This window comes from Eschrichtius robustus, chromosome 10, assembly GCF_028021215.1.
Source record: "Eschrichtius robustus isolate mEscRob2 chromosome 10, mEscRob2.pri, whole genome shotgun sequence".
Taxonomy (NCBI): Eukaryota; Metazoa; Chordata; class Mammalia; order Artiodactyla; family Eschrichtiidae; genus Eschrichtius; species Eschrichtius robustus.
The window spans coordinates 33,581,252-33,603,758 of NC_090833.1; the positions used below are offsets into that span (position 1 = coordinate 33,581,252).

A 22,507-nucleotide genomic window follows, 5' to 3' on the forward strand; every position below is an offset into this window, starting at 1 on the left:
CAAAGATTTGAGTGTTTTAAATGCCTGTTTATCCTAATTAGCATCTTAACTACAGCAGTGCCCTCTGCCTCTAATGAGCCACATTTTAACATGTTCCATATTTTAATGGATTTTCCTTGAATGAACCGTTTAATCAAGTGAAGACACATTTCATGAATGAATAGAAGTAAATCTATAATTATACGCTTTAGTCAGGTAAGAGGAGTGACACTTCAGCACAATCTAGGGCTATATATAGCAAGTGTATTTGAATGACAAAGTAGGTTACCTCGGCTTCCATAGGAGAGCTGGGAATTCGCTTTGCTCTCAAGTTCATTTCGTAACCTAATTAGAATTTTCAAAGAGTTGTAAAGTGCATGTGGTGCAGACCTGGTTCTCCCCATCTTTACCTGGATCTCCGCCTTTCTGGATGATTCCTCAGCTGGTGCAGTGGCCTCCTTAGGGAAGGTGTCTGGGGAACTACTGGCCACAGAAGCCAAGTGTCCTGGGGTCTCTGATAGTCCCCACGGCCTCGCCTCCCCTTTGCATTTCACTTGCTCCATCAGAGCCTTCCCCGCCTGGGACGTGTGGTCCGAATGTGAGAAATTACAGCTGTAATAATCCTCTGCTCCTCCTTTTCTTACTGTCTGTCTCTCCATCATTCCCTTCTCCTTGCTTTCCTTCTCACCATTCTCCCTTCTGACGTGGTCAGGATCTGCTCGTGGTGCTGGGCGCCAGGAGTAGAAGGATCTGGGGATTAAAGATGAGACTAACTGTTGACTGGGGTAGGAGAGAAGTCCCAGCTGTAAAGGAAGATGGTGCCCAGAACCTGGAGAAGGTAGGAGTAGGTGACTTGGGGGGCTTTTAGGAAGCTGGCAACCTAGCTGTGAGCCTGGCAGTTCTGTGGCTTTTACCCCTTCATTTGTGGTTCTCAACTTTAGCTACATGTTGGAATCACCTGGAGACCTCTAAAAGTGCTGATGCCTGAGTCCTATCTCAGGGACTGTAATTGGTTTAGGATGCAGCCAGGGCATCAGTAGTTTTTAAAGACTCCCAGGTGATTCTAACATGCAGCCGCAGTCAACATCTTGAAAATACCTCATGAAAGACCCTGGCCATAGCACCCAGCTAAGTCACTCCCACAGTCCTGCTCCATGGAAACTGTGTGAGATAATAACCATTTCTTGTTTTAAGCCACTAAGTTGTGGGGTAATTTGTTACACAGCAATAGATGACTAATACAGATTATTAGTTACCCCGAATATATCCCCAAGTGGGTCAGTTCATGTCACCTCCACCACCATCTCCTCATCCAGCCTCCAGAATCTCTCATGTGGATGGTTCTGTAGCTGCCTCAATGGCCTTCCTGTTCCCTCATGCACCTGCCCTCATTGGTTCCATAGCAGCCTGAGTCTTGGTTTTAAAACACAGTTCTAATCATGCCACCCTCTCCCTGGAACCTTGTGAAGGCTTCCCACTGTTCTTAGGCTGAAGACCAGAATCTTTCCTGTGAATTATGAGGCTCTCATGGTCTTCTCCTGTCCACCTCTTCTTTCTCATTTCATTCCAACAGCTTTCCCCCAGCCCCTGCCCATGCTGTGCTTCAGACCAGCACAGCTCTTCTAGTTTTCCTACCAGCTCTCTCCCGCTGTAGGACCTTTGCAATGTGTTGCTCCTCAGCCTGGAATCCTTCTCTCTGCCCTACCTTCTGTCCTAGATCTGACTTCTCTATGTTAGCCTCTCCTGGAAGCATGCCCCTGAACTTGAGCACCTTGTCTTGTAGGTACCAGGGTAATTATCTGATTAATGTCTCTCACCCCCTCTAGATAGAGACCCAAGAATGGATTTGCTCTCCATCAGAACCCTAGTATTATTTCACATGGTGCCTGGAACAGAAGAGATGTCAATATTATGAATGAATAAATGAATGAATGAATGAGAGAGACTGGGAAGAACAAACAGGGCCCCATCCTGGAATGACCAGGCACTAGGTAGCTGTTCAGAAAGGGACTCAAGCCCAGAGGCCAGAGAGTGACTGGACAAGAGACAGAATTCCAGCCCCAGGAATGAAGCAGGAGCCCTGATTGAAAGCCTGAGGTCTAAGAAGGCCCCTTGCCAAGCTGGCAGGGGGCTGAAACCCCTGGCCTCCTGACCTCAGGCTCCTTACATTACCTTGCTGGAGAAAGGGAAGTTCCAAGGCTGAGGTGGGGGATCTCACCTCAGGGAGAGAGTTAATTGGCCGTACCTGTGGGCAGCAGAAAGTTGCAGGGGGACAGGAACCTGGCAGGGCATGCAGATGTGGTCCTGGGACCCTGAAGCAGGGACAGCATGGGTGGAAAGAACAGCCTGACCCACATGGCAGTTACACAATGCTGTTATTTCATAAGCCCAATCACTGGGTGATTTCCGGAGAGGGAGAATCATCTGGGCAGCTGGGGTGTGTGAGTGGAGAGGTGCAGCCTTCAGAGCAGGGAAGAGGCCTGCAGGTGGAGTGGCACTGTGACCTGCTCAGAGGTGGTGACAAGCCTCCCTGGTAGAACAGGGTGGACCCACATTATGCTTAAAATGGGTCACATGGACTCAGTTATGCTAAGCCAGAAAATTCTCCCGAAGAGTCTGTTCACCTATACTCTTCTCCTAATTCCATTAGCTTCGTGTCTTTTCCTCTGATCCCCTTTACCTTCTCCAGCCTGTCCGCTTCTCCCCCTGCATCTCGCAGGACCAGCTGTGTATCCCCAATGCCGAGCCTGTGGATGGGGGCTGTGCACTCAGTTGGAGGAGCGAGGCCATTGTGATGCCTTCATTGGAGTGTCAAGTGCCTGTCACCCCTTCTCCTACAGCCCGTGAACCAGCTGGGAGGGAAGGTCATGTATAGACCCACTGGGCCTGCAGTTTAGACAGCTGATCTGACCTGACAGCATTTTCTGCCACTCAGCCTGAGCAGGACGGTCCTTCCAGCTCTGAGCTTTCCCCCAAAGCCACTGATTCTGCCTGGCTCTTGACTTCTTTCAAGACGTTGGACTTCCCTAGAGCTTGGAGCCTAAGTGTTAAAATTCTTGGATTTGGATCTTTGATTCCCAAGGCTGCACTGGGAATTGGTGTCACCAATTGGTGTCACTCCTCACCACTCCTGAGGAGTCATTGGTGTCACCCCTTGTGACCTTTATACTCCCAACACCCCCGCCACCATGTCCATGGTCTTCTAAAGGGTTCTTGGTCCCTGTCGTAGCCACACCCCTCTCCTCTGAGCCTGAGCCACTTTGTCACAATCCCTGATAAATGCACCCAGAACTGAGCCCAGCACTCCAGGTGTGCTCTGAGGTGGGCAGAGCAGAGGGTGATTGTCCCCTCCACATTCTAGATGTGATACCTTTTTAAATGTGAATCCCAGTCCTGCTCACCCTTTTGGTAATTGCCTTCCTCAGGTCCAAACATTGTGGTCTCCTAATCAAGCGGAAAATATCCAAGCCATAGAAAGCATTTTTTCATACCATTATCAATGGTTTGCTTAAAACTTGTCCTGCCTTCTTTAGGACAGTGGTCCTCAAACTTGAACATATATCAGAATCACCTGGAGGACTGACTAAAACACAGATTGCTGGACCCCACCCCAGAGTGTCTGGCCCAGTAGGTCTGAGGTGGGCCTGAGAATTTGCATTTCTAACAAGTTCCCTCAGGTGATGCTGGTGTTACTGGTCCAGGGGGAACACTTTGAGAACCACTGCTTTAGGGACATGCTTTCTGGTGTGACTTCGCATCCACAGTCCATACCAGTTCTTGGGGGAAAAATCAACAGCTGTTGCCTCCAAGCCTGTTTTCGATTATTTATTCCTAGAGCACTGACCCACTGGTTCTCCCTGGTGCCGAGTGAGCTGTGCTCCTTTCAGATTTGCTCCAATGGCCAGGGCTGGGATTCATTGCTCCAGAAGCAGGGAGAGTTCTTCCGTTAGGCAATCTCAGCCCTGTGAGCTGGCCCCGAGGACCCAGCTTTTAAGGACTCAACCCTTCCTAATCTCCCTTCTAGCAGCACTCAGGGCCCCGCTCGTGGTCTTCCTCACTCCACTGGCAGCCCTGACCCTCCCTTCTAGGTGATGGGGCAGCCTTCTTCTCTGTCCCTTCCCTGCCCATCAGCACCCATATCTCCGCCTTCCTCCCAGGATGGCCAGGGCCTTTCAGCAAATCAGACTCCTGATGGCTGCCTCCCTGGGCCCCATATGCAGATTAGGCCCCCAGTGGGACTCTGGCTATACTTGAGTGTGTGTGTATGTGTGAATGTATTCTATTTTCTTGAGAATTAAGTGTCACTCCTTTCCAGGAAGAACATATTTCTGCTTTTATAGTGGAGGTGAGTAAAAAATAGGATTCAGTTTGCTGAAATGCGGTTTTTAGCAAGCTGATAAAAGATATTGGCCCTGTAAAACAGGAGATACCTGCAGTACCAGAATGAAAAAAAAAAAGGTGTTTTTTTTCTAACTTACTTAATAATCTTTAACCAGTGCAATGAATGATCCTTCTAGCCACACGTGAGAGTGTGGATTTTTTTCCTTGTGAGGTAGATCAATTGCATTATTTCTTTAACATGCTTTGGTTATTTTAAAATATCATTTATTACTGTTTTTTTCCATTTGCTTTCCCTAAAAAAGTCCATTAGAATAAATGCTCAAGCTGAGCAGACTTCTTTGTGCTGAAATTATGATCAGTGAGTGCCTAATGTCACCAACCATCTGTTCTGACCTGTTCTGGCTCATAAGCCTTAGGAACTGTCCACATCTGGCAGGATCCAGAAGAGCCAGCCTGGGACCATTCAGAGAGCACTGGCCTGGGAGTCACACCTCAGTTTCCTCATTTGTGAAATTAGGGGCAGAATGAGGTAACCTCTAGGGTGTTTTGGTTTTGTTTGTTTCGAGTTCTGACTGTCTATAAAATATTTTTTCTGCCGTTAATTATATACAGCTCTCATGCACACACTTACTCACAGATAGATACTCCAAGCCACTGACAGCCTTGATGCTGCGTCTTATGCCTGGAAATGATCATTCCAGCTTTTAAGCAGCGTAAAGAACTTTAGAATTTCCAAAGCCATTCCACATCCTCGGTGTTTTTGCTGGGCCCTGTAAGTTACATGCTGTATTGCCCCCATTTTATAGGTGAAAAGACTGAGACTCAAGAGAGTTCGAGTAGTTTCCCTAGCTTTGGGTGGCATGGACGTGGAGAGCCGCGGCTCGACTGTGCATGTCTTGGTAGTCTGTGAATTGGCTGTGTTGCCTTCCAGCAGGGCCGAGTTTGCACATTTTCTGTGTTTAATAATTGTTGTTGCTCCACAGCACCCTCATGACACACAAAACTAATAATGGAACCCCACCTGCATCCAAAAAGGATTTGAGGGACTTCCCTGGTGGCGCAGTGGTTGGGAACCCGCCTGCCAATGCAGGGGACACGGGTTCGAGCCCTGGTCCAGGAAGATCCCACATGCCGCGGAGCAACTAAGCCCATGTGCCACAGCTGCTGAGCCTGCGCTCTAGAGCCCACGAGCCACAACTACTGAGCCCGTGCACCACAACTGCTGAAGCCTGCACGCCTAGAGCCCATGCTCTGCAGCAAGAGAAGCCACCTCAGTGAGAGGCCCACGCACTGCAATGAAGAGTAACCCCTGCTCACCGCAACTAGAGAAAACCCGCATGCAGCAACGAAGACCCAATGCAACCAAAAACAAATAAATAAATACATAAAATTTATTTTTAAAAAAAAGCAAAAAGGATTTGACGCAGCAGAAATGAACTGTAATGGCAAAGTCAACTTTTTTTTCAAGCAACTAGCTCCCAATCTTCCATCAAAATATAGGTAAAAACTAAGGATGGACAAGGTTCACCCTGACTGCGGCAGTGTCATTCTTTTTACGAAACATTTATTGCAAAGTATTTCGAGCATTCAGAAAAGCACAGAACACCAAACATCCATGGACTAGCCACCCAGAATTAATGTGTTCACATTTTGCTCTATTTGCATAATATTTCTTTTAAAGAAATGAAATACAGCAGTTCCCACTGAAACCTCCTTTGTTCCCCTTCTATGCTGGTGGCTTCCCAGTGACCATCCTGTGACATTCAGGGCCAAATTATTCAAAACATTTTGATACATACATTGGGAGGATCCACCACTTGTTGAAACAAGAAGTGCTTTTTTTTTTTTATCATGGTAAAATGTACGTAACATCAAATTTACCATTTTAACCATTTTTAAATTTACGTTACAGAGGCATTAAGTACCTTCATATTGTTATGCAAGAGGCACCACCAGCCATCTCCAGAACTTTCCATTATCCCAAACAGAAACTCTGTACCCATAACTCTTCATTCCCCCATCCCCCAGCCCCTAGGAGCTACTGTTCTCCTTTATGTCTCTATGAATTTGACTACTCTAGGTACCTCATCTAGGTGGAATCTTACAATATTTGTCCTTTCGCATCTGACTTATTTCACTTAGGATAATGTCTTCAAGGTTCATCCGTGTTGTAGCATGTATCAAAATTTCATTCATTTTTAAGGCGGAATAATATTCCATTGTATGTATAAACCACAACTTGTTTCTCCATTCATCTGTTGATGGACATTTGGGTTGCTTCCACCTTTTGCTCTTGTGAATAATGCTGCTACGCACATGAGTGTCCAAATATCTCTTTGAGTCCCTGCTTTCAATTCTTTTGGGTATATACCCAGAAGTAGAATTGCTGGATCGTATTACCATATGATGGGTAATTTTAACAGTGCACAAAGGTTCCAATTTATCCCCATCCTCATCAACACTTGCTGGGTTTTGGTTTTTGATAATAGCCATCTTAATGGGTAGGAACAAGAAGTGCTCTTAAAGATCATCTTCTCTTGAAGAGGAGGAGACTGAAGCCCTAAGAGGGAAAGGGTTACACAGAGAGGCCGAGGTCACAAGCAACTCAGTGCCAGAGCAAGACCTAGAACTTGGGTCCCAAAACTCCCACCTGGTTCTTTCTACTAAAACCCACAGTCTCGTTTCCATGGCTTTATGTCAGAGGGTATACAGTCATGGACATGGGCCAGATACAGATTTCAGATTTATTTGTTTTGGTCCTAACTTTGTTTTTTAAAAAAAATTGAAAATAATATCAACATTTTAAAATGTGGGAGATCCTGTATTTTAAAAATCTAGGGACTTCCCTGGCTGTCCAGTGTTTAAGATTCCTTGCTTCCATTGCAGGGGGCACAGGTTCGAGCCATGGTTGGGGAACTAAGATCCCGCATACTGTGCAGCGTGGCCAAAAAATAAATGAATAAAAATAAAAATCTGGATTTCTGATTTCATCCCCCCAAAATCAGAAGGTCTGGTGACTCTGGACCAACATTCTGGCATAGCATGTTTGGAGCTGAGCAGCAAGTGCCATCTTTAGGTGAGGCATATAGTCACCAGTTTGCCACAGTCCCCACCACTCCCTAGTATCCTTCCACACAGGCTGCTTCACACATTGGCTAGTCCGTGTGAACACTGGAGTTTGCAGCTTTCTGCTTTCCAAGCACATAGATGTTAGTCATTCTGTGTGTCAGCAGACACATAGTTATGTTTAACATCTCAGGCTGATTCCATACCCCCTTACTCTCTCCTCTGTTTTCCTTTGTCTATATGAATATCTCAGCTATTTCTTCACCCTAGAAATGAAGTAATATTGCAAATAAATAATGCAAAATATAAATAAAGAAGTATTTGAATAGTCTGATTTGGAGACAGCGTGATGTACTTAACTAATCTGATTTGGAGATAGTATGAAACACCAGCATGAAAGTCCAGAGACTTGGATGCTTGTCTTAATTCTTCCAGGAAGTTCCTGGGCAACTTTAGTAAGCCCCTTCCCTGTCTGGCCTCCTTATGCCTACGTGTCAAGTGTGGAGTGGGACTGGGAGATCTCCAAGGCCCCAGGGGGCACTCTAGTGTTTAATGAAGATAAAACCCACTCCTTTTGTGCGTCGATGGAGAAAATCACCCTGCCCATTTGAGCCACTTCCCAGGACGACCCCTCTGAACTGGCCCTTCCTGTGGCCGCCAGCACACCCACCCTCTGCTTTCTCTTTGCTGGCAGGTGAGGAACGACCTGACCGGGGTTCTGTATGGTGAGGACATCGAGATTTCAGACACTGAGAGCTTCTCCAATGATCCCTGCACCAGTGTCAAAAAGCTTAAGGTAGGTGCAGCTGGCCACAGCCCAGAGGACAGACTGACCGCATGCTCCTGGGGTTCCCCCAATCCCCTGACTTTGAAGGAGTCTCGAATTCAGGCTGTTTCATTTCATCCTTGGCATCGGACATATGAGGAGAAGCTCTCAGAAGCTGGCTTCCCTTGGCTGTCCCCAGTGCTGGTTGTCCAGCACTGGCCAGAGGTCTGATTGCCAGGTGCACAGCCATGTGGAGCTTGCTGGGTGATTCTGTATCTCTCAATCCAGCCTGAGACGCAACCAGGGTGCAATTATTATCATGTCTGTTGTGAAGAGGCTCAGAGAGAGGAACTCTCTTGCCCAAACCCACAGCAAGGAAGTACTGTTGTTGGGACTGAAAGCTCAGGCTCCTGACCCCCTCCAGTGACACTCACTCCAGGAACAGAAGGGTCAACTAGATGTTTGCCCAGTTGTAAGTAGTTCCTAACTGTCATCTGTCCATTCATTCCCCAAACTCTCTCAAACACCGCGTTTGTGCCAGACACTCTGCTGGGCTCACAGACACCGTCAGGCCTGCCAATGTCCTCAGGTCACTCAGAGCTGGTAAGGAAGGCAGATACCTCTCAGGGGAACCAGGAACCGAGGGGCTGGGGAACAAAGGGAGGAAGTGACTCATCCCTCCCGGGGGAGGGTTCAGACAAGGCTCCACCACAGAGGATGGGCAGGAATGAGACCTGCAGAGTGAATATCAAAGGGCAGGACAGCCATGCTCACTGTGCGCTTGGGATCAGCAGGAATTCCAGGAGGCTGGAGTACCGGGGTGGGGCCATGGGAAAGATGCTGAGGCCGAAAACAGAATTTGGAGCCAGTTTCCATGAGCCTTGGATGTTGAGCTAAGAAGTTTGGTCTTTTATCCTGAGGGCAGTGGGGAGCTGCTGGGGGATTATAAGCAGGTACAGACATAGTTAGAGTTGTCACCTTACTCTTCCATTCGTCATGCCCACATTGAAAGTCTCCTGAGGCCCCAGATGCCAACTGCTGACATGTCCCTTCTCTCTTGGGCTGGTCCCAGGTTATACCAATCAGAGCAGGTGGCAGTTTAGAGCTCATGAAGCCCTCAGTTCACATATGGGGAGACTGAGACCCAGAGATGGGGAGCAGGGGAGCAGAGCACCAGTTGTTTGTCACCTGCTCAGGAGCAGATACCACATCTGCATTGACATTTCAGCCCTGGGAGCCTCTGCAGATGAGGAAACCATAGCTAGGGAGGGCCTGCTAGCAGCCTAGGTGTCTGGGGCTGGATCTGCTCAGCTCTTCCTCCACAGACGATGTGGCCTGAGGGTGGAGTCGGGCTGTGCAGAGGCCCGGAGGATCAGAGGAGTGGAGTGCCTGCTCTGCAGGGACCACTTGGGGTGGGGCTGGGGTGGACGGGGCTCTGGTGCTGCTCTGACATTCTCCTGCCACACACAGTGTCTCCCCAGGGTGGGCACTGGAAATAGCTTCCTGCACCTCAGAGGCCCAGCGGAATTCTGTGGGCTTTAAAATTTAAAGAGCCTTTATGTGTGGAGCAGACGCATTAGTTGAAAGTCTACAAGAAACTGGGGATGGGTGGAACCGGGTGCTCTGCTCATCAGCCAACTAATTCCAACAGAAGCAGGAGTGATATGAACGCTGATGAAAACAGCAGCTGGCCTTTCCAGTGCATTGTGCAAGGGCCAGGACCCCCTGCAGAGCCCTTGACCTTCACTTGCCCATTCAGCCCTCCCCAGAGCCCTGGGACAGAGAGAATTTTTGTATCCCCGTTTCACAGATGGGGAGCTTGAGCCTCAACGAGGTTAAGAACTCACCCCAGTCACCCAGCTGGAAAGTGGTGCGTTGGAATTCAAACTCAGATCTGGGCAATGCCATGGTCCAGCTTCTCCACCGCCCCACACAGCTGCAGTTCTGAGAAAGGATTCCAGCATCACATAAGCCCTGGAGAGCAGAGCCAAGGACAGCATGCTCAGGCTGTTGGCAAAGGATCCCCTCTGTGTGGAGTGCTCTTCCCCCAGAACCTGCATGGCTCCTTCTTGCATCTTCTTCTAGTCTTTTCTCAGTTGTCCCCTTTTCCCAGAGGCTTTATTTAAAATTTAAATCCCTGCCCCTCGCACTCCCACCCCCCCTTTCTGCTAATTTTCTCCATTTCACTGATGGACATCTGTATCAGTGTCCTGGGGCTGCCATAGCAAAGCACCGCAAACTAGGTGGCTTAAAACAACAGAAGTTTATTCTCTCACACCTTGAGGCCAGAAGTCCAAGGTCAAGATGTCGACAAGGCTATGCTCTCTAGCAGCCTTGGAGACTCTTCCGTACCTTTCTCTAAGCTTCTAGTATCACTGGCAATCCTTGATGTTCCTTGGCTTGTGGCTGTGTAACTCCAGTCTTTGCCTTCACTGACATTTCCCCCTTTTCTCTTCACATCATCTTATTAGGACACTAGTCATGTGGGATTAAGAGCCTACCCTACTCCAATATGACCTTATCTTAACTAATTTCATCTACAACGACCCTGTTTTCAAATGAGGTCACATTCTGAGGTATTGGGAGTTAGGATTTCTACATATCTTTGGGAGATACAGATTAACCCACGATAAATCTGACCTCCTATACATTTTACCCAGTTGTTTTGTCATCTGTCTCCTCCCACTAGGATGTAAGCTCTAGGAGGCAGCACTTTCTGTCTGTCTTGGTCACTGTTTTGTTCCCCAGCACCTGGAACCAAACCTAATTTGCTCAACACATTTGCTGAGTGTGTATGAACAAAATACCAAGTCTGGACAGACAAAGCTAACAGAGAACACAAGGATAAAATACTCAGGAACAAAGAAAATTAACTTCTGGAAAGCTTAGAGAAAAAGCAAATCTTTGGTTTGCTCTGGGATAAGATAGAGAAGGAAGTATAGAGGACAAGGAAGATAACTAAATAGCAACTAGCAGAATTAAAATCTGCATTGGAGGTAGTAGAGAGCAGAGTTAATGCCAAGGAAACTAAAAATCAGTAATATGGAGGACAAACTTGAATTGCTTTGCCAGAATTCAGAGGAAATGGTCAAAGAGATCAGTCTAATGAGAGGAAAGATAAGTTATGGACACTGGAGAAGGGAGATCCTAAGGGAAAACTGGGACAAATGAAACAGAACCAAAATCAAAAACAAAACAGGAATCTCAGTATCAACAAGCACAACTACCACCCAGATCTTGGTTTCTAATACCATTCTCCATGAAAAGGAACCAGGGCTCCTTGGAGAAATGCCTGACTCTAGGACTGGGGCAGGAAACATACAAGATGATCCTGGAGCATCTTGTAGTGCCAGAAAGTTAAGGACGTGCTCAAACCACATCAACAACACACACTGATGGAGGTGTGTCAGAAGAGTACAGCAGCCAACTGAAAGAGCCACTGAAAGAGCTCCCAGTGGCCAAAGCTGGGACATTTGAGCAATAAAATAAAAGTGGTGTTGGATTATAACCCAAAGTATAAAACAGATACTCATGATTGAGTAAGTAAATGGGAGAGAATAGACAAATCTCCTATGCCAAAGAATTCCAAATAATTTATGTAGATATTTCAGGCACAAGGAGGTAGAGCAGAACTACCCACTTTTTAAGTGACTTCCTTCCAAAGAGCACAAGATGAAAAGGGGGGAAAAGAAGAGTAACTTTAGAGTGGAAGAATCTGACAACTACCTCAACCAGTTGACCGAGGTCAGCATCAACAGTGATAAGTCATGTTGATAGTATGTACATTTGATATGATGTGGTGAGAAGGGCACTTTACCTCTGTGTTCTTCCTCCCCAAAACCTATAACTCCAGTCTAACCATGAGAAAAACATTAGGTAAATTCTAGTTGCGGGCCATCCTGCAAAATACCTGACCAATGCTCCTCAAAACCATCTAGGTCTTCAAAACTAAGGAATGTCTAAGCCAAAAGTAGCCTACAGAGACATGACAATGATATATAATGTGGTATCCTGAATGGGATCCAGGAATAGAAAAAGGACACTAGAGAAAAGAACTAAGGGTATCTGAATAAAGTATGAGCTTTAGTTAATAATGAATTGATATTGATTCATTATTTATAACAAATGTACTATATTAACGTAAGATGTTAATAATAGGGGAAACTGGGTGAGGACATATGGGAACTCTATATACTCTCTTTGTGATTTTTCCATAAATCTAAAACTATTCTCAAATAAGAAGTTTACTTAAAAAAAAAATAGGTGACAAACTTAAGTGGGCTCAAGAGAGATCTACTAGATTGGACCGTACAAAATTGCCGATATTCAACCATTCTGAAATTACAAAGTCAACAGTTTCATAAGGAAATGTGCGGACTGTATGTGCAGTCTAGCTGGCCTTTCTGCATTCTAGCAGAACGGGTGAATAGAGAGTAATACCCAGACACATTTTGTCAGAAGTTTTGAAATACAAACAGAAAGGGGAAAATCTACAAGTATCTAGCCCAGAAAAAAACAAATTTCCCACAAAGGTGCAAAACCAGGCCTCCTCGACTCCCTTGCAACATTCAATCCCAGAGATGATGGAGCAACTGGGAGACATTCTCCGATGTGTGAGACTCACATGACGTACTACTAGCCAGTGCCCTTCTTGAAGTTAATCCTTGAAGTCCTTTATCAGCCTGCCGAGAACGATAGCAAACTTTATAGCTGAGGTCATGACAGAAGTAGGTGAGCAGGGATCACAAAAGCCCGTGGAGAGAGAGCTAAGTAGTCATTATAAAAAGTTGTTTTAAAAGTGTATGCAGATGCAGAAATTCATTTTGAAAGCAAACGTGCATATACATGCAATGCAAATAGATACTGTAATAACAGTAATTGAGATATAAAAACCCAAATTCCATTAACAGAGCCAAAGAAGTGAGTAAAAAAAAAATTGGGTGCTAAACTCCTGGTCTTAAGTAGGAGAGGGACTCAAAAGAGACTATTTTGCTTATGAGTTTCATAATTAGAAAAATATAAGTTAAAAAAGGCTTTGAATAACTTAACGGTAAGTATGCTATAATACAAACAGAACCTGAAGCTCCTGAAACATGGAAGATAAAAGCAAAGAAAATCTAGTCCACATATTAAAAAACAGAAAGCAAATGTGAAAACCAGAAAGTATAAACTAAAACTGCAGACCAAATATAGTCATTCTGACCATAAATTCAAATAGGTCAAACTCCCTATGAAGAGGCAAAGACTTTCAGATTGTGTTTTGAAGAACTAACTATAGTTATATTTACAACACAGTGACACAGAAAGGTCAAAGGTAAAAGTCAGGCAAACGTATATCAAGCAAACCAAACTGCAGCAAGGATCCAGTGTTCACATTAGAATAAAGAGAATTCAAGGTACAGGTGTTAAACAGGATTAAGGAAGTCGTTTTCTATAGATAAGGGTACAATTCACCCTGAGAATAGCACACTCATGGACCATTATTGCTATAAATTACATCTCACTGAAATATAGAAAGAAAAGCCTGTTAAAATACAAAGGAGAATTGACACAAGCACAATAGTATTGGGAGCCACAGCATCTCTCTCTCAGTCTTGGACAGATCAGCCAGGCAAAAATAAGCAAGAACATAGAGGAACTGAATAATGGAATTAATCAGGCTGATTTAGCAGATATGTATCAAAGTTTGTCTAAAGGAAAGTCAGGAATAAAACCATCTCTGTGTGATGAAGACCCCAGGCCTTTAAGCTCACTCTGGGCCTGTTTCAGTCAGGGGCGTTTAATGTTAACTGTTGCCAGTCTGGGCTGGGAGGCCATCCCTCGAAGAGCCCTGGGTATTCCCATGGTGCCCACACTGAAGCACCAGGCTTTATGGGGGTGAGCGCCAGGCTCCAGATGTGCGCCTCTGTTCATTTTGAAACCACAGAATGCATTCCAGGCCTTAGTAGAGCATAGGCTCTTCTGTCTAGGCATAGAAAGAATTCAACAAGAGGCAGAGTGACAGGTAAGGAAAGAGTTTATTAGTATAGAGCGCTGTGAGAGATACAAGCAGGAAGGCAAGGGAGTGCCATGCTGAGAACTTAGTGGCCAAGGTTTTATAATCAAAGGAAAAGCGGGGAGGTGAAGAAGGCCCCCATCTTCCTCGTTCTTGAGTAGACGTCAAGCTTCCATCATCACTTCCTCCTCCACGTCAGGTAAGGGAGTTTTCTTGTCCTACATGGTCAAACCGGGACTGTCGTGGTGCTATGAAAATGAGCAAAAAGGCGGTAAAATATACTAAAATATGGTAGATTATCTCAGGTTTCAGTATAATGTCATCTTTTCCCTATATGTATATATTTAACATTTTTATTGGAGTATAATTGCTTTACAATGGTGTGTTAGTTTCTGCTTTATAACAAAGTGAATCAGCTATACATATACATATATCCCCATATCTCCTCCCTCTTGCGTCTCCCTCCCACCCTCCCAATCCCACCCCTCTAGGTGGTCACAAAGCACCGAGCTGATCTCCCTGTGCTATGTGGCTGCTTCCCATTAGCTATCAGTTTTACGTTTGGCAGTGTATATATGTCCATGCCACTCTCTCACTTCGTCCCAGCTCCCCGTGTCCTCAAGTCCATTTTCTACCTCTGCGTCTTTATTCCTGTCCTGCCCCTAGGTTCTTCAGAACCTTTTTTTTTTTTTTAGATTCCATATATATGTGTTACCATACGGTATTTGTTTTTCTCTTTCTGACTTACTTCACTCTGTATGACAGACTCTAGGTCCATCCACCTCACTACAAATAACTCAGTTTCGTTTATTTTTACGCTGAGTAATAGTCCATTGTATATATGTGCCACATCTTCTTTACCCATTCATCTGTTGATGGACACTTAGGTTGCTTCCATGTCCTGGCTATTGTAAATAGAGCTGCAGTGAACATTGTGATACATGAGTCTTCTTGAATTATGGTTTTCTCAGGATATATGCCCAGTAGTGGGATGGCTGGGTCATATGGTAGTTCTATTTTTAGTTTTTTAAGGAACCTCCATACTGTTCTCCATAGTGGCTGTATCAATTTACTTTCCCACCAACAGGGCAAGAGGGTTCCCTTTTCTCCACACCCTCTCCAGCATTTATTGTTTCTAGATTTTTTGAGGATGGCCATTCTGACCGGTGTGAGGTGATACCTCAGTGTAGTTTTGATTTGCATTTCTCTAATGATTAGTGATGTTGAGCATCCTTTCATGTGTTTTTGGCAATCTGTTTATCTTCTTTGGAGAAATGTCTATTTAGGTCTTCTGCCCATTTTTGGATTGGGTTGTTTGTTTTTTTGATATTGAGCTGCATGAGCTGCTTGTAAATCTTGGAGATTAATCCTTTGTCAGTTGCTTCATTTGCAAATATTTTCTCCCATTCTGAGGGTTGTCTTTTCATCTTATGTTTTCCTGTGCTGTGCAAAAGCTTTTAAGTTTCATTAGGTCCCATTTGTTAATTTTTGTTTTTATTTCCATTTCTCTAGAAGGTGGGTCAAAAAGGATCTTGCTGTGATTTATGCCATAGAATGTTTTGCCTATGTTTTCCTCCAAGAGTTTTATAGTGTCTGGCCTTACATTTAGGTCTTTAATCCATTTGGAGTTTATTTTTGTGTATGGTGTTAAGGAGTGTTCTAATTTCATTCTTTTGCAGGTAACTGTCCAGTTTTCCCAGCACGACTTATTGAAGAGGCTGTCTTTTCTCCATTGTATATTCTTGCCTCCTTTATCAAAGATAAGGTGACCATATGTGTGTGGGTTTATCTCTGGGCTTTCTATCCTGTTCCACTGATCTATATTTCTGTTTTTGTGCCAGTACCATACTGTCTTGATTACTGTAGCTTTGTAGTATAGTCTGAAGTCCAGGAGCCTGATTCCTCCAGCTCCGTTTTTCTTTCTCAAGATTGCTTTGTCTATTCGGGGTCTTTTGTGTTTCCATACAAATTGTGAAATTTTTTGTTCTAGTTCTGTGAAAAATGACATTGAGTTTCATAGGGATTGCATTGAATCTGTAGATTGCTTTGGGTAGTATAGTCGTTTTCACAATGTTGATTCTTCCAATCCAAGAACATGGTATATCTCTCCATCTGTTTGTATCATCTTTAATTTCTTTCATCAGTATCTTATAGTTTACTGCATACAGGTCTTTTGTCTCCTTAGGTAGATTTATTCCTAGGTATTTTATTCTTTTTGTTGCAGTGGTAAATGGGAGTGTTTCCTTAATTTCTCATTCAGATTTTTCATCATTAGTGTATAGGAATGCAAGAGATTTCTGTGCATTAATTTTGTATCCTGCTACTTTGCCAAATTCATTGATTAGCTCTAGTAGTTTTCTGGTAGCATCTTTAGGATTCTCTATGTATAGAATCATGTCATCTGCAAACAGTGACCGCTTTACTTCTTCTTTTCCGATTTGGATTCCTTCTATTTCTTTTTCTTCTCTGATTGCTGTGGCTAAAACTCCCAAAACTATGTTGAATAATGGTGGTGAGAGTGGACAACCTTGTCTTGTTCCTGATCTTAGAGGAAATGGTTTCAGTTTTTCACCATTGAGAACGATGTTGGCTCTGGGTTTGTCATATATAGCCTTTACTAAATTCTCTCTATGCCTACTTTCTGGAGGGTTTTTATTGTAAATGGGTGTTGAATTTTGTCGAAAGCTTTTTCTGCATCTATTGAGATGATCATATGGTTTTTCTCCTTTAATCTGTTAATATGGTTTATCACATTGATTGATTTGCATATATTGAAGAATCCTTGCATTCCTGGGTTAAACCCCACTTGGTCATGGTGTATGATCCTTTTAATGTGCTGTTGGATTCTGTTTGCTAGTATTTTGTTGAGGATTTTTGCATCTATGTTCATCAGTGATATTGGCCTTTAGTTTTCTTTCTTTGTGATCTTTGTCTGGTTTTGTATCAGGGTGATGGTGGCCTCGTAGAATGAGTTTGGGAGTGTTCCTCCCTCTGCTATATTTTGGAAGAGTTTGAGAAGGATAGGTGCTAGCTCTTCTCTAAATGTTTGATAGAATTCACCAGTGAAGCCATCTGGTCCAGGGCTTTTGTTTGTTGGAAGATTTTTAATCACAGTCGCAATTTCAGTGCTTGTGATTGGTCTGTTTATATTTTCTGTTTCTTCCTGGTTCAGTCTTGGAAGGTTGTGCTTTTCTGAGAATTTGTCCATTTCTTCCAGGTTGTCCATTTTATTGGCATAGAGTTGCTTGTAGTAATCTCTCATGATCCTTTGTATTTCTGCAGTGTCAGTTGTTACTTATCCTTTTTCATTTCTAATTCTATGGATTTGAGTCTTCTCCCTTTTTTTCTTGATGAGTCTGCCTAGTGGTTTATCAATTCTGTTTATCTTCTCAAAGTACCGGCTTTTAGCTTTACTGATCTTAGCTATTGTTTCCTTCATTTCTTTTTCATTTATTTCTGATCTGATCTTTATGCTTTCTTTCCTTCTGCTAAGTTTGGGGAGTTTTTTGTTCTTCTTTCTCTAATTGTTTTAGGTGTAAGGTTAGGTTGTTTATTTGAGATGTTTCTTGTTTCTTGAGGTAGGATTGTATTGCTATAAACTTCCCTGTTAGAACTGCTTTTGCTGCATCCCATAGGTTTTGGGTCGTCGTGTTTTCATTGTCATTTGTTTCTAGGTATTTTTTGATTTCCTCTTTGATTTCTTCAGTGGTCTCTTGGTTATTTAGTAGTGTATTGTTTAGCCTCCATGTGTTTGTATTTTTTACAGTTTTTTTCCTGTAATTGATATCCAGCCTCATAGGGTTGTGGTTGGAGAAGATATTTGATACGATTTAAATTTTCTTAAATTTACCAAGGCTTGATTTGTGACCCAAGATATGATCTGTCCTGGAAAATGTTCCATGAGCACTTGAGAAGAAGGTGTATTCTGTTGGTTTTGGATGGAATGTCTTATAAATATCAATTAAGTCCATCTTGTTTAATGTATCATTTAAAGCTTGTGTTTCCTTATGTATTTTCATTTTGGATGATCTGCCCATTGGTGAAAGTGGGGTGTTACAGTCCCCTACTATGATTGTGTTACTGTCAATTTCCTCTTTTATGGCTGTTAGCATTTGCCTTACGTATTGAGGTGCTCCTATGTTGGGTGCATAAATATTTACAATTGTTATATCTTCTTCTTGGTTTGATCCCTTGATCATTATGTAGTGTCCTTCTTTGTCTCTTGTAATCGTCTTTATTTTAAAGTCTGTTTTGTCTGATATGAGAATTGCTACTCCAACGTTGTTTTGATTTCCATTTGCATGGAATATCTTTTTCCATCCCCTCACTTTCAGTCTGTATGTGTCCCTAGGTCTGAAGTGGGTTTCTTGTAGGCAGCATAAATACGGGTCTTGTTTTTGTATCCATTCCGCCAGTCTATGTCTTTTGGTTGGAGCATTTAATCCATTTACATTTAAGGTAGTTACTGATATGTATGTTCCTATTACCATTTTCTTAATTGTTTTGCGTTTGTTATTGTAGGTCTTTTCCTTCCTCGTGTTTCCTGCCTAGAGAAGTTCCTTTAGCATTTGTTGTAAAGCTGGTTTGGTGGTGCCGAATTCTCTTAGCTTTTGCTTGTCTGTAAAGGTTTTAATTTCTCCGTCGAATCTGAATGAGATCCTTGCTGAGTAGAGTAATCTTGGTTGTAGGTTTTTCCCCTTCATCACTTTAAATATGTCCTGCCACTCCCTTCTGGCTTACAGAGTTTCTGCTGAAAGATCAGCTGTTCACCTTATGGGGATTCCCTTGTATGTTATTTGTTGTTTTTCCTTTGCCGCTTTTAATATTTTTTCTTTGTATTGAATTTTTGATAGTTTGATTAATATGTGTCTTGGCGTGTTTCTCCTTGGATTTACCCTGTATGGGACTTTCTGTGCTTCCAGGACTTGATTGACTATTTCCTTTCCCATATTAGGGAAGTTTTCAACTATAATCTCTTCAAATATTTTCTCAGTCCCTTTCTTTTTCTCTTCTCCTTCTGGGACCCCTATAATTCTAATGTTGGTGCATTTAATATTGTCCCAGAGGTCTCTGAGACTGTCCTCAATTCTTTTCATTCTTTTTTCTTTATTCTGCTCTGCGATAGTTATTTCCACTATTTTATCTTCCAGGTCACTTATCCGTTCTTCTGCCTCAGTTATTCTGCTATTGATTCCTTCTAGAGAATATTTAATTTCATTTATTGTGTTTTTCATCATTGTTTGTTTGCTCTTTAGTTCTTCTAGGTCCTTGTTAAACGTTTCTTGTATTTTCTCCATTCTATTTCCACGATTTTGGATCATCTTTACTATCATTACTCTGAATTCTTTTTCAGGTAGACTGCCTATTTCCTCTTCATTTGTTTGGTCTTGTGGGTTTTTGCCTTGCTCCTTCATCTGCTGTGTGTTTCTCTGTCTTCTCATTTTGCTTAACTTACTGTGTTTGGGGTCTCCTTTTCGCTGGCTCCAGGTTCGTAGTTCCCTTTGTTTTTGGTGTCTGCCCCCAGTGGGTAAGGTTGGTTCAGTGGGTTGTGTAGGCTTCCTGGTGTAGGGGACTGGTGTCTGTGTTCTGGTGGATGAGGCTGGATCTTGTCTTTCTGGTGGGCAGGACCGTGTCTGGTGGTGTGTTTTGGGGTGTTTGCGACCTTATTGTGATTTTAGGCAGCCTCTCTGCTAATGGGTGGGGTTGTGTTCCTGTCTTGCTAGTTGTTTGGCGTGGGGTGTCCAGCACTGTAGCTTCCTGGTCGTTGAGTGGAGCTGGGTCTTAGCGTTGAGATGGAGATCTCTTGGAGAGCTTTTGCCATTTGATATTACAGGGAGCCGGGAGGTCTCTGGTGGACCAGTGTCCTGAACTCGGCTCTCCCATCTCAGAGGCACAGGCCTGACACCCGTCTGGAGCACCAAGACCCTGTTAGCCACACGGCTGTGCCAAGCCAGACTCTGGTCCAACCTTGCCTATGTTTTTGTTTTTAGTGTGCACAGAGGAGCATGTCCTAGGAGTCATTAACTTACTGACCTCCCTGGGCAGGATGTGGGTCTCATTCCACCATTGTTTTATTGTTTTGGGGCATGTCTCATGCTTCTATTGCATGGTTTTGTTGCTAGGCAAGCCTGCTTTCTTGAGTGATTATTCACTTACAGGGTCTCCCTTACTTTTTTCTTTTACTTATGATACCTGAGTGGGATTAACTATTTAATCATTTGCTTTGTCCCTTTACTCTGTCCCTATCAATTTCAGTTGCTTTATTGGCCTTCCGTGGAGCAGCCCCCAACCCATCATTCAGGATTTAGACTCCAGGAAAATCTCACTATTTTATAAATCAGCTGATTAGCAACCTTATTTCCATCTGCAATGTTAATTCCCCCTTGGCATGTCACACAGCATATTCACAGGTTCCAGGGATTAGAACATGGACATCTTTGGGGAGCCATTATTCTATCACAGGAAGACCACAAAGATAGGTCTTGAGGGGGACTGTTCCCCACTTTGCTTCATGGGAAGGTCCTAGTGGGAATTACCCCCCCACCACAGGCCAGGAATCCAGCCTGACTGCCTGAACCTGAGGTTCATACCAGCACCCCGAGGGGATGCAAAGCTACAGAATAAATGTAGTGCATCTTCCCAGCAGGCCAGTTTTGCTCAGAGACATGGGAAGGAAAAGCATTATTTTTATCTTAAGATAAACATAGATATGTTATTGGAAGGCTAAATATACATGAAGTTGAAGTTTCAAGATAAAATAATAAACTTTAAAGAAATGCCATGCTTTGCCAGTGGGCTGCTATGGGCTGTACCCTTTTTCACTCCCGTCCTTAAGAGTATATGTCTCCTGCTTCTCTGCTTTTAGGGACACTTCTGGAGAAGAAAAACAAAGTCTAAGAAAGACTAATTTTAGCTAAACAAAAGAGAATAGTCATTCTGGGTGTGGAATCAGTCTGTCAGAGCCAAGAGGGACTTTGGAAAACATCTATGCTAACCCTCTCAGGCTTACCCCAGGTCTCACGACCAAAGTGGGGGAGTAGGAGCAGGCCTGGGCTTCTCACCACTTCACCAGTGCCCATTGCTCCAGGTCAGGGGCACCTCCCAGCCTGCATCATGGCCGGCCTCTAATAGCTCAGCCACCTTTGGGCTCATTGCACCTTACCCCTTTCTACAACGTTGAACATGGTTTCATTTGATTTTTCAGCAGCTCAGTGGGGTAGTGGGGTAGTGTGCGTCTGTAGGAAACCAGGAAGCTATTAAACGTAGGCTGAGACAGATGCGGAAATGGCAGGAGGTCAGTGTCAGCGTCAACCTTGATCTTCTAGCAGGACCCCACACTGCTGTCACAGGGAAGCAACATGGGTTGCCTTCTGCTTTCCTGCTCTTTTAAATGCACATCAGCTATTTTAATGTCTCAGGGTTACATTTGCTGCTCAGGTCCTTTGACTTCAAAATCCATAGGACTTTTCTCCATGAGTCATTGCTGCAGACTGGGTACTGAGCCCCAGCAGCCCAGGCCTGGTGGGGTTGGCCTTCTCAGCGTGGGAGGTAATAGACAGGAGTGAGTGGTCAAATGCTTGGGCTCTGGGGCCAGACCCACATTGGGTCGAGGCCAAAGTCACCACTTCTTATCCCTGTGACTTGGTGTCTTAGGTTGAACTCCCTAGAAACAGAGCCTGGGATTCTTGTGAAAGAGATTTATTGAGAGTGGGCTCAGGAGAAGGGGAGAGAAGCAGGATAAGGCAAGAGGGGAGCTAGGCCAGAATGCCTTTTGGCTGGAGATGGGTTTAACCTGGCCTCACCGGATCTCTGCAGCACAGTCTGCACCACAGAGCTGGTCCCACCTTTCAGCAAGGGGGCTGGAGTTTTCTACCCATGTGAGTCAGTCACTGGCTGCTATGGGATGTGGGGCACAACATGGCCTTCTAGGGCCAGGAAGCTCCCCTTGGCTGAGGGAAGTTCTCCAGAGAAGGGAGGGAGCTGGTGGCAGCCTACCATCGCTGCAGCTGGGTTGGGTGCACTAGCCCCGAGGAGGGGATCCAGCAGGACCAACAACGTCTGCTGTGCTTAGGAAAGTTGCTTAAGTCTTTGGGCCTCAGTTTGCTCATGAAACTATCCAGAGTGGGCATAATTATAGCACCTACCTCCTAGGGCAATGGCTAGAAAGAGCTCGGGAGCTGTCATTTATTTTGACTCTGCTAGGATCCCCTGTAAAGTGGGGGTTATACACTAGTGCTTTGTATTGAGTCATCCTTCTTAAGTGTCATTTTTTGTATGTGAGTTTTAGCTCCCTTTAAGGGCCCCAGAGACAAAGAGGTCCTAGACAACAGATGAGAGGGGCCAGGAAAGAGGAAAGGAAA

The 22,507-nt window shown here is 44.2% G+C and overlaps 1 protein-coding gene across 1 annotated transcript in view; it reads left to right on the forward strand.

The window, feature by feature from the left end:
- Positions 1 to 22,507, forward strand: part of GABBR2 (gamma-aminobutyric acid type B receptor subunit 2) — a 361,415-nt gene that overhangs the window by 169,682 nt on the left and 169,226 nt on the right. Inside the window, exon 4 of the mRNA XM_068551919.1 lies at positions 8,081 to 8,182. Within this exon, the coding sequence (XP_068408020.1) occupies positions 8,081 to 8,182 (102 nt within the window). The remainder of the gene's footprint in view (positions 1 to 8,080; positions 8,183 to 22,507) is intronic.